This window comes from Pipra filicauda, unplaced genomic scaffold (assembly GCF_003945595.2).
Source record: "Pipra filicauda isolate LSUMZ 115617 unplaced genomic scaffold, ASM394559v2 scaffold286_size1242794_pilon, whole genome shotgun sequence".
In the NCBI taxonomy this organism is placed as follows: domain Eukaryota; kingdom Metazoa; phylum Chordata; class Aves; order Passeriformes; family Pipridae; genus Pipra; species Pipra filicauda.
Window position 1 is genome coordinate 1,623 of NW_024104405.1, and position 14,175 is coordinate 15,797.

Sequence of the window (14,175 nt, forward strand, 5' to 3'; positions counted from 1 at the left end):
TGGGATGGGATGGGACAGGATGGAATAAGATGGGATGGGAAGGGATGGGATGGGATGGGATGGGATGGGATGGGATGGGATGGGATGGGGTGGGATGGGATAAGATGGGATGGGGTGGGATGGGAAGGGATGGGATGGGAAGGGATGGGATGGGATGGGATGGGATGGGATGGGATGGGATGGGATGGGATGGGATAGGATGGAATGAATCCCCCCCATCCACGGGGCCACTCCCGCCACTCCCACCCCTCTCCCACCTTTCCCATTCCCAGCATCCCGCCCTCATCCGTCCCCGGAGGAGCTCCGGGCTCTCCTCGGGAACGTCCAACGCCTCAACGAGACCTTCCGGGACCTCCAGCTCCAGCTCCTGCTGCTCCCGGCCCGGGGGGAAATCCTGGATCACGTCTGGAGGCTCCAGGACCTCCTCCAGAACCACTCGGATTCCCTGCTCCGGGCGGGAGCGACGCTCCAGAGGCTCCAGGAGCTCCTGGAGCTGCTCCAGAGCCGGGCGGGACAGACGGACGTGGCCGTGGCCGCGCTCCGGGATTCCCTGAGCCGGCAGGGAGACGCTTCCCAACAGGAGCTCTCCCGGCTTTCCGTGGCCGGGAACGGCTCCCGGCTGCTCCTGGAGCATCATTCCCGACTCCTGGAACGCCTGGGAGGGAGGACGGAGGCCTTGGGAGAGCAGCTGGATCTCCTGGGCGGGTCCGTGGATTCCATGAACAGGAGCTTCTCCTACGAGCTGGAACTGCAGCGTTCCCGGCTCCGGGATCTGGGCGGGATCGTCGGGAATGTGACGGAAGAGGCGAGGAGGGCGAGGAGGGGGCGGGAGGAGCTGGAGGGGAGGCTGAGGCTGGAGCTGGGAATGCTGAGCAACGTCACGGAGGAGCTGCGGATCCGCCACTGGGAGCACGCGGTGGCCCTGAGGAACATCTCCGTCATCCGCGGTGAGCCGGGAATGGGGGCGGGAATGGGGCGGGAATGGGGCGGGAATTATTTTATAATTAAAATTATTATATAATTATACAAGGATCCATATAATTATGTAAGGATCCAAATTCTAATTCTATATTATTATAATTATTATCTAATTATAATCATTATATAATTATATATATTATACTATTATATAAGGATACAAATTATAATTACTATATTATTATAATTATAATATAATTATAATTATTATATAATTCTGCAATGATCCAAATTAGAATCATTATAATTATTATTTTAGTATAATTATAAGGATCCAAATTCTATTTATTATCTAATTTTAATTACTATGTAATTATATAAGGATCAAAATTAGAATTCTTATAATTATTTTATAATTAGGTAAGGACCCAAATTATTATTTAATTATAATTATTATGTAATTGTACAAGGATCCAAATTGTAATTATTATATTATTATAATTATTATTACATAATTCAAATTATAATGATTATATATTATTATAATTATTACACAATTATACAAGGACCAAATTGTAATTATTATAAAATTATAATTATTTTATAATTATTTAATGATCCAAGTTATAATTACTATATAATTATAATTATTATATAATTATAATTATTATATAATTATCTAAGGATCAAAATAATATTTACTATGTGATTATCATACAATTATATATGATTCAAACTATGATTATATTATAATTATAAATATGATATAATTAGAATTATTATATAATTATGTAAGGGCCAAAATTAGAATTATTATATAATTATAATTATTATATAATTATAGTTATCATATAATTATCTAAGATTCAAAATAATAATTACTATGTGATTATAATTATTATACAATTATATATGGATTCAAATTATGATTATATTATAATTATAATTATGATATAATTAGAATTATTACATAATTATGTAAGGACCAAAATTAGAATTATTATATAATTATAATTAACATATAATTATAGTTATCATATAATTATCTAAGGATCAAAATAATATTTACTATGTGATTATTATACAATTATATATGGATTCAAATTATGATTATATTATAATTATAATTATGATATAATTAAAATTATTATATAATTATGTAAGGACCAAAATTAGAATTATTATATAATTATAATTAACATATAATTATAGTTATCATATAATTACCTAAGGATCAAAATAATAATTACTATGTTATTATAATTATTATACAATTAGATATGGATTCAAATTATGATTATATTATAATTATAATTATGATATAATTAAAATTATTATATAATTATGTAAGGACCAAAATTATAATTATTATATAATTATAATTATTATATAATTATAGTTATCATATAATTACCTAAGGATCAAAATAATAATTACTATGTTATTATAATTATTATACAATTAAATATGGATTCAAATCATAATTATGATATAATTCTAATTACTATATAATTAGAATAATTATATAATAATTATTATATATATATAGTAATATATGTATATATTACTATATATATATATTACTAATATATAATATTAGTATATATTATATATATAATATATATATTACTATATTATATATATATAATTATATAATATATATTATTATATTATATATATTATAGAGAATATAATCTAAGATATATTATAGTTTTATTATATATATATTATATATATAATCCTATATAGAGTATCTAATATTTATATAATAATATCCACTTAATTATATTTATCATAATATAATATCAACATGAAGTCTATTATAGATCATATCAATATCATAATATATTCTTTTATTACTATGATATATATCTATTACTATCAGCTATAGTCATATATATCTTACGATATATCTTACGATATATATATATGGTAATATATATATATAATATATATATATAGTAATTATATAATAATTACTATATAATTAGAATTATTACATAATTATGTAAGGACACAAATTAGAATTATTATATAATTATAATCATTATATAATTATAGAGGGTCCCAAATTGGAATTATTGTTAAATTAAAATTATTCTATAATTCCCTAGTTCTAATTATCTTTTTTCCAGGGCCTCCCGGGCCCAAAGGGGACCCCGGGAACGAAGGGCTGGAAGGAGAGCCGGGACTGCCCGGAATTCCCGGGCCCAGAGGTGAGGGAAACTCCTCCCGAATCCCCCAATCCCACAGAACTCCGCCCAAAATCCACTCCCAGAGCGAGCCGGGGGGAAAAATAATATCCAGAAATATCCCAGCCCTTTATCCCAGAAATATTCCAGCCCTTTATCCCAGAAATATCCAACCCTTTATCCCAGAAATATCCAACATTTATCCCAGAAATATCCCAATTTTATCCCAGAAATATCCAACCCTTTATCCCAGAAATATCCAACCCTTTATCCCAGAAATATCCCAAATTTATCCCAGAAATATCCCAATTTTATCCCAGAAATATCCAACCCTTTATCCCAGAAATATCCAACCCTTTATCCATAAATATCCCAATTTATCCCAGAAATATCCAGCCCTTTATCCCAGAAATACCCAATTTTATCCCAGAAATATCCCAAATTTATCCCAGAAATATCCAACCCTTTATCCCAGAAATATCCCAATTTTATCCCAGAAATACCCAACCCTTTATCCCATAAAAATCCAACCCTTTATCCCAGAAATATCCCAATTTTATCCCAGAAATATCCAACATTTATCCCAGAAATATCCAACCCTTTATCCCAGAAATATCCAGCCCTTTATCCCAGAAATATCCAACCCTTTATCCCAGAAATATCCCAATTTTATCCCAGAAATATCCCAATTTATCCCATAAATATCCAACCCTTTATCCCAGAAATATCCAGCCCTTTATCCCAGAAATATCCCAATTTTATCCCAGAAATATCCAACCCTTTATCCCAGAAATATCCAATTTTATCCCAGAAATATCCAACTTTTATCCCAGAAATATCCACCCCTTTATCCATAAATATCCAACCCTTTATCCCATAAAAATCCAACCCTTTATCCCAGAAATATCCCAATTTATCCCATAAATATCCAACCCTTTATCCCAAAAATATCCAACTTTTATCCCAGAAATATCCAACCCTTTATCCCAGAAATATCCAACCCTTTATCCCAGAAATACCCCAAATTTATCCCAGAAATATCCAACCCTTTATCCCATAAATATCCAAATTTATCCCAGAAATATCCAACCCTTTATCCCAGAAATACCCCAAATTTATCCCAGAAATATCCAACCCTTCATCCCAAAAATATCCCACTTTTATCCCAGAAATATCCCAATTTTATCCCAGAAATATCCAGCCCTTTATCCCAGAAATATCCCTCTTTTATCCCATAAAAATCCAACCCTGTATCCCAGAAATATCCCAATTTTATCCCACAAATATCCAACCCTTTATCCCAGAAATATCCAACATTTTTCCCAGAAATATCCACCCCTTTATCCCAGAAATATCCACCCCTTTATCCATAAATATCCAACCCTTTATCCCAGAAATATCCCAAATTTATCCCAGAAATATCCAACCCTTTATCCCAGAAATATCCCAAATTTATCCCAGAAATATCCAACCCTTTATCCCAGAAATATCCCAAATTTATCCCAGAAATATCCAACCCTTCATCCCAAAAATATCCCACTTTTATCCCAGAAATATCCCAATTTTATCCCAGAAATATCCAGCCCTTTATCCATAAATACCCAGCCCTTTATCCCATAAAAATCCAACCCTTTACCCCAGAAATATCCCAATTTTATCCCAGAAATATCCAACCCTTTATCCCAAAAATATCCAAATTTATCCCAGAAATATCCCAAATTTATCCCAGAAATATCCAACCCTTTATCCCAGAAATATCCAAATTTATCCCAGAAATATCCAACCCTTTATCCCAGAATATCCCAATTTTATCCCAGAATACCCAACCCTGATCCCATAAAAATCCACCCTTTATCCCAGAAATAGCCCATTTTATCCCATAATAATCCGCCCTTATCCCAGAAATAGCCAACCCTTTAGCCCAGAATACAAATTTTATCCCAAAATATCCACGTTTATCCCAGAAAGAGCCCCCTTTATCCCAGAAATATCCCAAATTTATCCCAGAAATATCCATTTTATCCCAGAAAACAATCCAGCCCTTTATATCCCAGAAATATCCAGCCCTGTTATCCCAGAAAGATCCAATTTTAATCCCAAAAATCCCAATTTTGCCCAGAAATAGCCAGCCCTTAATCCCAAAATATACAAACCCTTTATTATCCCAAAATAATATCCACATTTATCCCAGAAATACCCATTTATCCCAGAAATAAGCCCAATTTATCCCAGAAATATCCCAAATTTATCCCAGAAATATCCAACCCTTTATCCCAAAAATATCCAACTTTTATCCCAGAAATATCCAGCCCTTTATCCCAGAAATATCCCAATTTATCCCAGAAATATCCAACCCTTTATCCCAGAAATATCCCAAATTATCCCAGAAATATCCCAAATTTATCCCAGAAATATCCAACCCTTTATCCCAGAAATATCCCAAATTTATCCCAGAAATATCCAGCCCTTTATCCCAGAAATATCCCAATTTTATCCCAGAAATATCCAGCCCTTTATCCCAGAAATATCCCAATTTTATCCCAGAAATATCCCAATTTTATCCCAGAAATATCCAACTTTATCCCATAAAAATCCAACCCTTTATCCCAGAAATATCCAACTTTTATCCCAAAAATCCAACCCTTTATCCCAGAAATATCCCAAATTTATCCCAGAAATATCCCAATTTTATCCCATAAAAATCCAGCCCTTTATCCCAGAAATATCCAACCCTTTATCCCAGAAATATCCAAATTTTATCCCAGAAATATCCAACCCTTTATCCCAGAAATATCCAACCCTTTATCCCATAAAAATCCAACCCTTTACCCCAGAAATATCCAGCCCTTTATCCCAGAAATATCCCAATTTTATCCCAGAAATGTCCAACCCTTTATCCATAAATATCCAACCCTTTATCCCAGAAATATCCCAATTTATCCCAGAAATATCCCAATTTATCCCAAAAATATCCAGCCCTTTATCCATAAATATCCAACCCTTTATCCCAGAAATATCCCAAATTTATCCCAGAAATATCCAACCCTTTATCCCAGAAATATCCAAATTTATCCCAGAAATATCCAAACTTTATCCCAGAAATATCCCAAATTTATCCCAGAAATATCCCAATTTATCCCAGAAATATCCCAAATTTATCCCAGAAATATCCCTATTTTATCCCAGAAATATCCCAAATTTATCCCAGAAATATCCCAGATTTATCCCCGAAATAAGTTGGGGAATGTCAGGAGCCTCTCCCGGTTTCGGGCGCCCCGCCTTTGCTGGACTGTTGGGCTCGTTGCAGGTTTTCCCGGGGAAAGGGGGAGGCCGGGATTGAAGGGGGAGCCGGGAGAGCCGGGCCCGCCCGGCCCGCCGGGAATGACGGGAGCCAAAGGTAGGGAATAATCTCTGGAAATCTTTGGGATGGTCGTGGGAATGGGATTGGGGGGTTTGGGAAGCCCCGGGATCTCCGGGAATAGCGGGAATGGGAGCGGCTCCTTCCCCGGGAACATTCCAAGATCGGGTTTGGGATGTGCTGCCATCCCCAGGGATCCGGGAATGAGGGAATCCAAAGGGAAGGAAAACCTCTGGAGACCCCTGGAATGCTTGTGGGAGTGGGACTGGGGGTCTTGGGAAGCCCCGGGATCTCCGGGAATAGCGGGAATGGGAGCTGCTCCTTCCATAGGAATATTCCAAGATCAGGTTTGGGATGTGCTGCCATCCCCAGGGATCCAGGAATGAGGGGATCCAAAGGGAAGGAGCACTTCCAGCCGGGATCCGGGCAGGGAATTGCCTCTGGAGACCCCCAGGATACTCATGGGAGTGGGATTGGGGGGCTTGGGAAGCCCCTGGAATATCGGGGAATAGTGGGAATGGGAGCAGCTCCTTCCCCGGGAACATTCCAAGATCGGGTTTGGGATGTGCTGCCGTCCATAGGGATCCCGGAATGAGGGGATCCAAAGGGAAGGAAAACCTCTGGAGACCCCCGGGATCATCATGGGAGTGGGATTGGGGGGCTTGGGAAGCCCCTGGAATATCTGGGAATAGCGGGAATGGGAGCGGCTCCTTCCCTGGGAACATTCCTGGGTTACACAGGATTTTATCCTTTATTATTATTATTATTATTATTATTATTATTATTATTATTATTATTATTATTATTATTATTATATTTTTATTTTTATTTTCATCCTTTATTTATTATTTTTATTATAACCTTTTATTTTTTTTTATTTTTATTATTATTATCTTTTATTTATTATTTATTATTATATTTTATTTATTATAATCATCTTTTATTTTTTATTTTTTATTTATTATTTATTTTATTTATTATTTATTTATTTATTATTATCATATTTTTATCTATTATAATATTTTATTTTTATTTTCTATTTATTATTATATTTTATTTATGATCATCTTTTATATTTCATTTTTTATTTATTATTTATTTTATTTATTATTTATTTATTAATATTATCCTTTTTATTTATTATTTATTATTACATTTTTATTATTATCCTCTTTTATTTTTATTTTTTATTTTAATCTTTTACTTTTTATTTTCTATTTATTATTATATTTTATTTATGATCATCATCTTTTATTTATTATTTATTATTTATATTTATTATTTATTATTTATTATTTATTATTTATTATTTATTTTATTTATTATTATCATCTTTTATTTTTATTTATTACTATAATCTTTTATTTTTTATTTTCTATTTATTATTATATTTTATTTATGATCATCATCCTTTTTTAATTTATTATTTATTTTATTTATTATTTATTTATTATTATCCTTTTTATTTTTAATTTAATATTACATTTTTATTTATTATTATCCTCTTTTATTTTTATTTTTATTATAATCATTTATTATTTATTATTTATTATTAATTTTATTTATTATTTATTTATTAATATTAATTTTATTTATTATTTATTTATTAATATTATGTTTTTATTTGTTATTTATTAATATATTTGTATTTATTTATTATTATTTTCTTTTATTATTTATTTTTTATTATAATATTTTATTATTTATTATTTATTATAACATTTTTATTTATTGTTATCACCTTTTATTATTTATTTATTATTTATTATTACATTTTTATTTATTATTGTCCTCTTTTATTTTTTAATTATAATCATTTTTATTTTTATTTTTTATTTATTATTTATTTTATTTATTATTTATTTATTATTTATTTTATTTCTTATTTATTATTATATTTTTATTTGTTATTATCACATTTTATTATTTATTTATTATAATATTTTTATTATTATTATTATTATTATTGTTGTTATTATTATTATTATTATTATTATTATTATTATTATTATTATTATTATTATTATTATTATTATTATTATTATTATTATTATTGTATTCCCAGGGGAGCGAGGCCCGAAGGGGGAAAAGGGGGATCGAGGTGGAGCCGCTGGAAAAGGTGAGTTCCAGGCGGGAATTTTGGGAAGATTTAGGCGGGATCGGGAAATTCCTGACGCCAGGAGGGCAGGGAAGCAGCATCCCGACATTCCCGAGGTGTATCCCGGGGTTTTCCTGCCCCGGGGAAGGGGGTGGAAAAGGTGGGAAGGGGGAGGGGTTGGGCAGCGGGAAAAAAGCGGGAATTCTCCAGGGAAGAGGGTTGGAGGGGCTGGAAGATTCCTGGAAGGTTGGGACATCATTCCTTGGGGAACACCCAGGAAATTCCAGGGGGATTCCTGCTTGGGGACATTCCCCTTGGAACGGCAGGAACATCCCTCCTGCTTTTCCAGGGATATCATTCCTTGGGATCATCCCTCCTGCTTTTCCAGGGATATCGTTCCTTGGGAACATCCCTCCTGCTTTTCCAGGGATATCATTCCTTGGGATCATCCCTCCTGCTTTTCCAGGGATATCGTTCCTTGGGAACATCCCTCCTGCTTTTCCAGGGATATCGTTCCTTGGGATCATCCCTCCTGCTTTTCCAGGGATATCGTTCCTTGGGAACATCCCTCCTGCTTTTCCAGGGATATCATTCCTTGGGAATATCCCTCCAGGAGGGGTGTCCCTGGAAAAGCAGGAATGATATCCCTGGAAAAGCAGGAGGGATGATCCCAAGGAACGATATCCCTGGAAAAGCAGGAGGGATGATCCCAAGGAACGATATCCCTGGAAAAGCAGGAGGGATGTTCCCAAGCAGGGATATCCCTGGAAAAGCAGGAGGGATGTTCCCAAGGGATGATATCCCTGGAAAAGCAGGAGGGATGATCCCAAGGAACGATATCCCTGGAAAAGCAGGAGGGATGTTCCCAAGCAGGGATGTCCCTGGGATTTCCTGGATGTCCCTGGGATGCTCCAGGGGGCAGGAGGGACAATGATCCCAAAGCCATGGAATTCCTGGAGCTGGGAAAACAGGCAGGGAATGGTCCTGGAATACTTGGGAAGGTGACACTGGTTTGTCACCTCGAGCGGTGAAAGGAAGTGTCAGATTTCCCTGGATTTTATCCCGGTTTTCCTTGGACACATTCCTGCTCTGGGATGCTCCAGGGGGCTGGATGGACAATGATCCCAAAGCCATGGAGCTTCCTGGAGCCGGGAAAACAGGGAAGGATCCTGGAACACTTGGGAAGGTGACGCTGGTTTGTCACCTTGAGTGGAGGGAAGAGCTGGATCCCAGGTTTCCCTGGATGGGATCCTGGTTTTCCTTGGACACATCCCTGCTCTGGGATGCTCCAGGGGCCAGGGGGACAATGATCCCAAAGCCATGGAGTTCCGTGGAGCCGGGAAAACAGGCAGGGAATGGTCCTGGAATACTTGGGAAGGTGACACTGGTTTGTCACCTCGAGCGGAGAAGTGAAGTGTCAGATTTCCCTGGATTTTATCCCGGTTTTCCTTGGACACATCCCTGCCCTGGGATGCTCCAGGGGGCAGAGGGACAATGATCCCAAAACCATGGAGTTCCCTGGAGCAGGGAAAACAGGCAGGGAATGGTCTTGGAGCCAGGAAGGTGACACTGGTTTGTCACCTCGAGTGGAGGAGAAGAGCTGGATCCCGGGTTTCCCTGGATGGGATCCTGGTTTTCCTTGGACACATCCCTGCCCTGGGATGCTCCAGGGGCCAAAGGGACAATGATCCCAAAGCCATGGAGTTCCCTGGAGCCAGGAAAACAGGCAGGGAATGGTCCTGGAATACTTGGGAAGGTGACACTGGTTTGTCACCTCGAGTGGAGAAGTGAAGTGTCAGATTTCCCTGGATTTTATCCCGGTTTTCCTTGGACACATCCCTGCTCTGGGATGCTCCAGGGGCCAGGGGGACAATGATCCCAAAGCCATGGAGTTCCCTGGAGCCGGGAAAACAGGGAAGGATCATGGAACACTTGGGAAGGTGACACTGGTTTGTCACCTCGAGTGGAGAAGTGAAGTGTCAGATTTCCCTGGATTTTATCCCAGTTTTCCTTGGACACATCCCTGCTCTGGGATGCTCCAGGGGGCTGGATGGACAATGATCCCAAAGCCATGGAGCTTCCTGGAGCCGGGAAAACAGGGAAGGATCCTGGAATACTTTGGAAGGTGACACTGGTTTGTCACCTCGAGCAGAGTGGAGGAGCAGAGCTGGATCCCGAGTTTCCCTGGATGAGATCCCAGTTTTCCTTGGCTGCATCCCACTCTCCCGGAGCAGGGAGGTCTGGCTGAGTCCCAGCAGGACACGCCAGGGCTTGGATCCTTCCCAGGCCCGGCTTTGGCAGGAGCAGCTCCAGGAAATCTCCGGAGCTCCGGGAGCGCGGGTCCGGCCCTTCCCGCCCTCGGATGACTCCGGGCTTGGAATGAGCCAAGGCAGCTGCTCCGGAGGCTGGGAGGGGACATTCCCACCCTCGGGAACGGGGATGGGAGGAGGAGAGGGCAGCGGGAATCATCCCGGAGCGGCTCCACCCAGATCCGACAAAATCCGGGAGAAGCTCCAGGGACTCCCGGGATGTTTTCCAGCTGGGAGAACTCCGCGTTCTCCCGGATCCAGGAGGACACGCCCCGGGGGTTTCCAGGCTCCGGTTGGGCCTGGAAGGGGGGGATCCGAGGTCGGAGGAGGGTCGGAGCCGAGGTCAGGGAAGGACAGGGTGTTCCGGAACGCCGGGAGAGGTGGCCCCATGCCTGCTGGGAAGGAGCCAGGGAACAGTCGGATTCTGGAACAGGGAGGTCCTGGCAGGGTCCCGAAATGTCCCGTTAACCCCAAAGCTCCCGGAGGGAGCTTTGGGGTTAACGGGACATTTCGGGACCCTGCCGTTATCCCGGGTCGCTCCAGGTCCTGTCCGAGCGGGATGGAACACCCAGGGCTGGACATTCCCACCCAGAGCGGGACAATCCCACCCCCTGTTGGACATTCCCACCCAGTCTTGGACATTCCCAGCCACTGTTGGACATTCCCAAACACAGTTGGACATTCCCACCCTCTCCTGGACATTCCCGACTGTTTTTGGACATTCCCAAGCTCTGTTGGACATTCCCACCCAACTCTTGGACAAACCCAACTCTTGGACAAACCCAACTCTTGGACATTCCCACCCACCCTTGGACATTCCCACCCACTCTTGGACAAACCCAACTCTTGGACATTCCCAGTCATTGCTGGACATTCCCACCTTCAGATGGACATTCCCACCCACTCTTGGACATTCCCAAGCTCCGTTGGACAAACCCAACTCTTGAACAAACCCAACTCTTGGACATTCCCACCCACTGCTTGACATTCCCAACTGTTGTTGGACATTCCCAAGCTCTGCTGGACATACCCAACTCTTGGATGCACCCAACTCTTGGACAAACCCAACTCTTGGATGCACCCAACTCTTGGACATTCCCACCCACTGTAGGACATTCCCAGTCACTCTTGGACAAACCCAACTCGTGGACATTCCCAAGCCCTGTTGGACAAAATCAACTCTTGGACTCACCCAACTCTTGGACATTCCCACCCACTCTTGGACAAACCCAACTCTTGGACATTCCCACCCACTGCTTGACATTCCCAACTGTTGTTGGACATTCCCAAGCTCTGCTGGACACACCCAACTCTTGGACACACCCAACTCTTGGACAAACCCAACTCTTGGCCATTCCCACCCTCCGTCGAACATTCCCACCTGCCGTTGCCCATTCCCGCCCCGTGGCCATGCCGGCGTTCCCGGGATATCCCTGGGGAGTCCTTCCCATCCCGGTGTGTCCCTGGGAATTCCCTCCCATCCCGGTGTGTCCCTGGGGATTCCCTCCCATCCCGATGTGTCCCTGGGGATTCCCTCCCATCCCGGTGTGTCCCTGGGGATTCCCTCCCATCCCGGGATGTCCCTGGGGAGTCCCTCCCATCCCGGTGTATCCCTGGGAATTCCCTCCCATCCCGGGGATTCCCTCCCATCCCGGTGTGTCCCTGGGGATTCCCTCCCATCCCGGTGCGTCCCTGGGGAGTCCCTCCCATCCCGGGATGTCCCTGGGGAGTCCCTCCCATCCCGGTGTGTCCCTGGGAATTCCCTCCCATCCCGGGGATTCCCTCCCATCCCGATGTGTCCCTGGGAATTCCCTCCCATCCCGGTGTGTCCCTGGGGATTCCCTCCCATCCCGGCGTGTCCCGGCAGGTCCCGAGGAAGGCTCCCTGCGGCTGGTGAACGGTTCGGGGCCGCACGAGGGGCGCGTGGAGATCCTGCACGGGGGCCGCTGGGGCACCGTCTGCGACGACGGCTGGGACGGCCCCGACGGAGCCGTCGTGTGCCGGGCCCTGGGATACCCCGGAGCCGACGACGTCTTCCGCATGGCCCGCTTCGGGCAAGGTGGGAATCGACCCCGGGGAAACGCCGGGATGGCTCCCCAGGGGAACGGGGAAAGGCCGCGGGGTGGGATCCGGGAGGTGCCGGGAGAGGGATTGGCCAACCCGGCCTGGGATGTTCCCAGGGATCCGGGACGGGGGTGGTTTGGTCCCGGGGTGTCCTCATCCCGGGAATGCCACAGTTTGGGTGGATCCTGGGAATGGTTTGGGTGGGAAGGGACCGCAAAGCTCATCCAGGTCCAGCTGGAACAGGGACACTTCCCGCTGTCCCAGGGAATCCAACCCGGCCTGGGACACTCCCAGGGATCCAGGGGCAGCCCCAGCTTCTCTGGGAATTCCAGCCCAGCCCCTCCCCACCCTCCCAGCCAGGAATCCCTTCCCAATCGCCCCCCCAAATCTCCCCTTTCCCACTGGGATCCATTCCCTGGGGCCTGGCATTCCAGGCCCTGAGCCCCAGGCCCTCTCCAGCTCTCCTGGAGCCCCTTCAGCCTCTGGAATGTGCTCCAAGCTCTCCCGGGATCCTTCCCTTCTCCAGCCTGGCCATTCCCAGCTCTCCCAGCCTGGAGCCGGAGCCTGCCATTGGATCCAGCCCCAGCCCAGCTCCTCCCTGGGAAGGAGTTCCGGGAACAAGGGGGTTCCCTGGGAATCTCGGCACTCAGGGCAGGGTCTCCCTTCCCCTTTCCTGCCTTTTCCATCCCCACATTCCAGAAAAATCCCTCTGCCTGGATTCTGAGTGTCCTTTAACCTGGAACAGTTTGGGTGGGAAGGGACTTTAAGGACCATCCCATTCCATGTTCAGGGACACCTCCCACTATCCCAGGGAATCCAACCCATCCTTGGACACTCCCAGGGATCCAGGGGCAGCCACAGCTTCTCTGGGAATTCCAGCCCAGCCCCTCAGGGTGTCCCTGTCTATCCCTGTGTGTATGCCCGTGCATTCCCATGTCTATCCCGGCATTCCCTGTGTATTCCCGTGTATCCCTGCATTCCCATGTCTATCCCGGCATTCCCTGTGTATTCCCGTGTATTCCCGTGCATTCCCATGTCTATCCCGGCATTCCCTGTCCCCCTCAGGCTCCGGCAGGATCTGGATGGACGACGTTTCCTGCACGGGCTCCGAGGATTCCCTGGAGCTCTGCAGCTTTTCGGGATGGGGACGGACCAACTGCGGGCACGCCGAGGACGCGGGGGTCAGGTGTCGGACCCCCTGACATTTTGGGGTCAGGTGTCGGACCCCCTGACATT

The 14,175-nt window shown here is 42.9% G+C and overlaps 1 protein-coding gene across 1 annotated transcript; it reads left to right on the forward strand.

Annotated features, from left to right (window-relative positions):
• Positions 1-214: 214 nt before the first annotated feature.
• On the forward strand, positions 215-14,175 carry SCARA5 (scavenger receptor class A member 5; the record flags this gene model as incomplete). The annotated part of the gene is made up of 6 exons (XM_039382858.1): positions 215-947; positions 3,054-3,134; positions 6,418-6,507; positions 8,534-8,587; positions 12,743-12,934; positions 14,005-14,175. Coding segments are annotated over 6 exons (1,287 nt in total), but the record flags the coding sequence as incomplete, so codon positions are not given.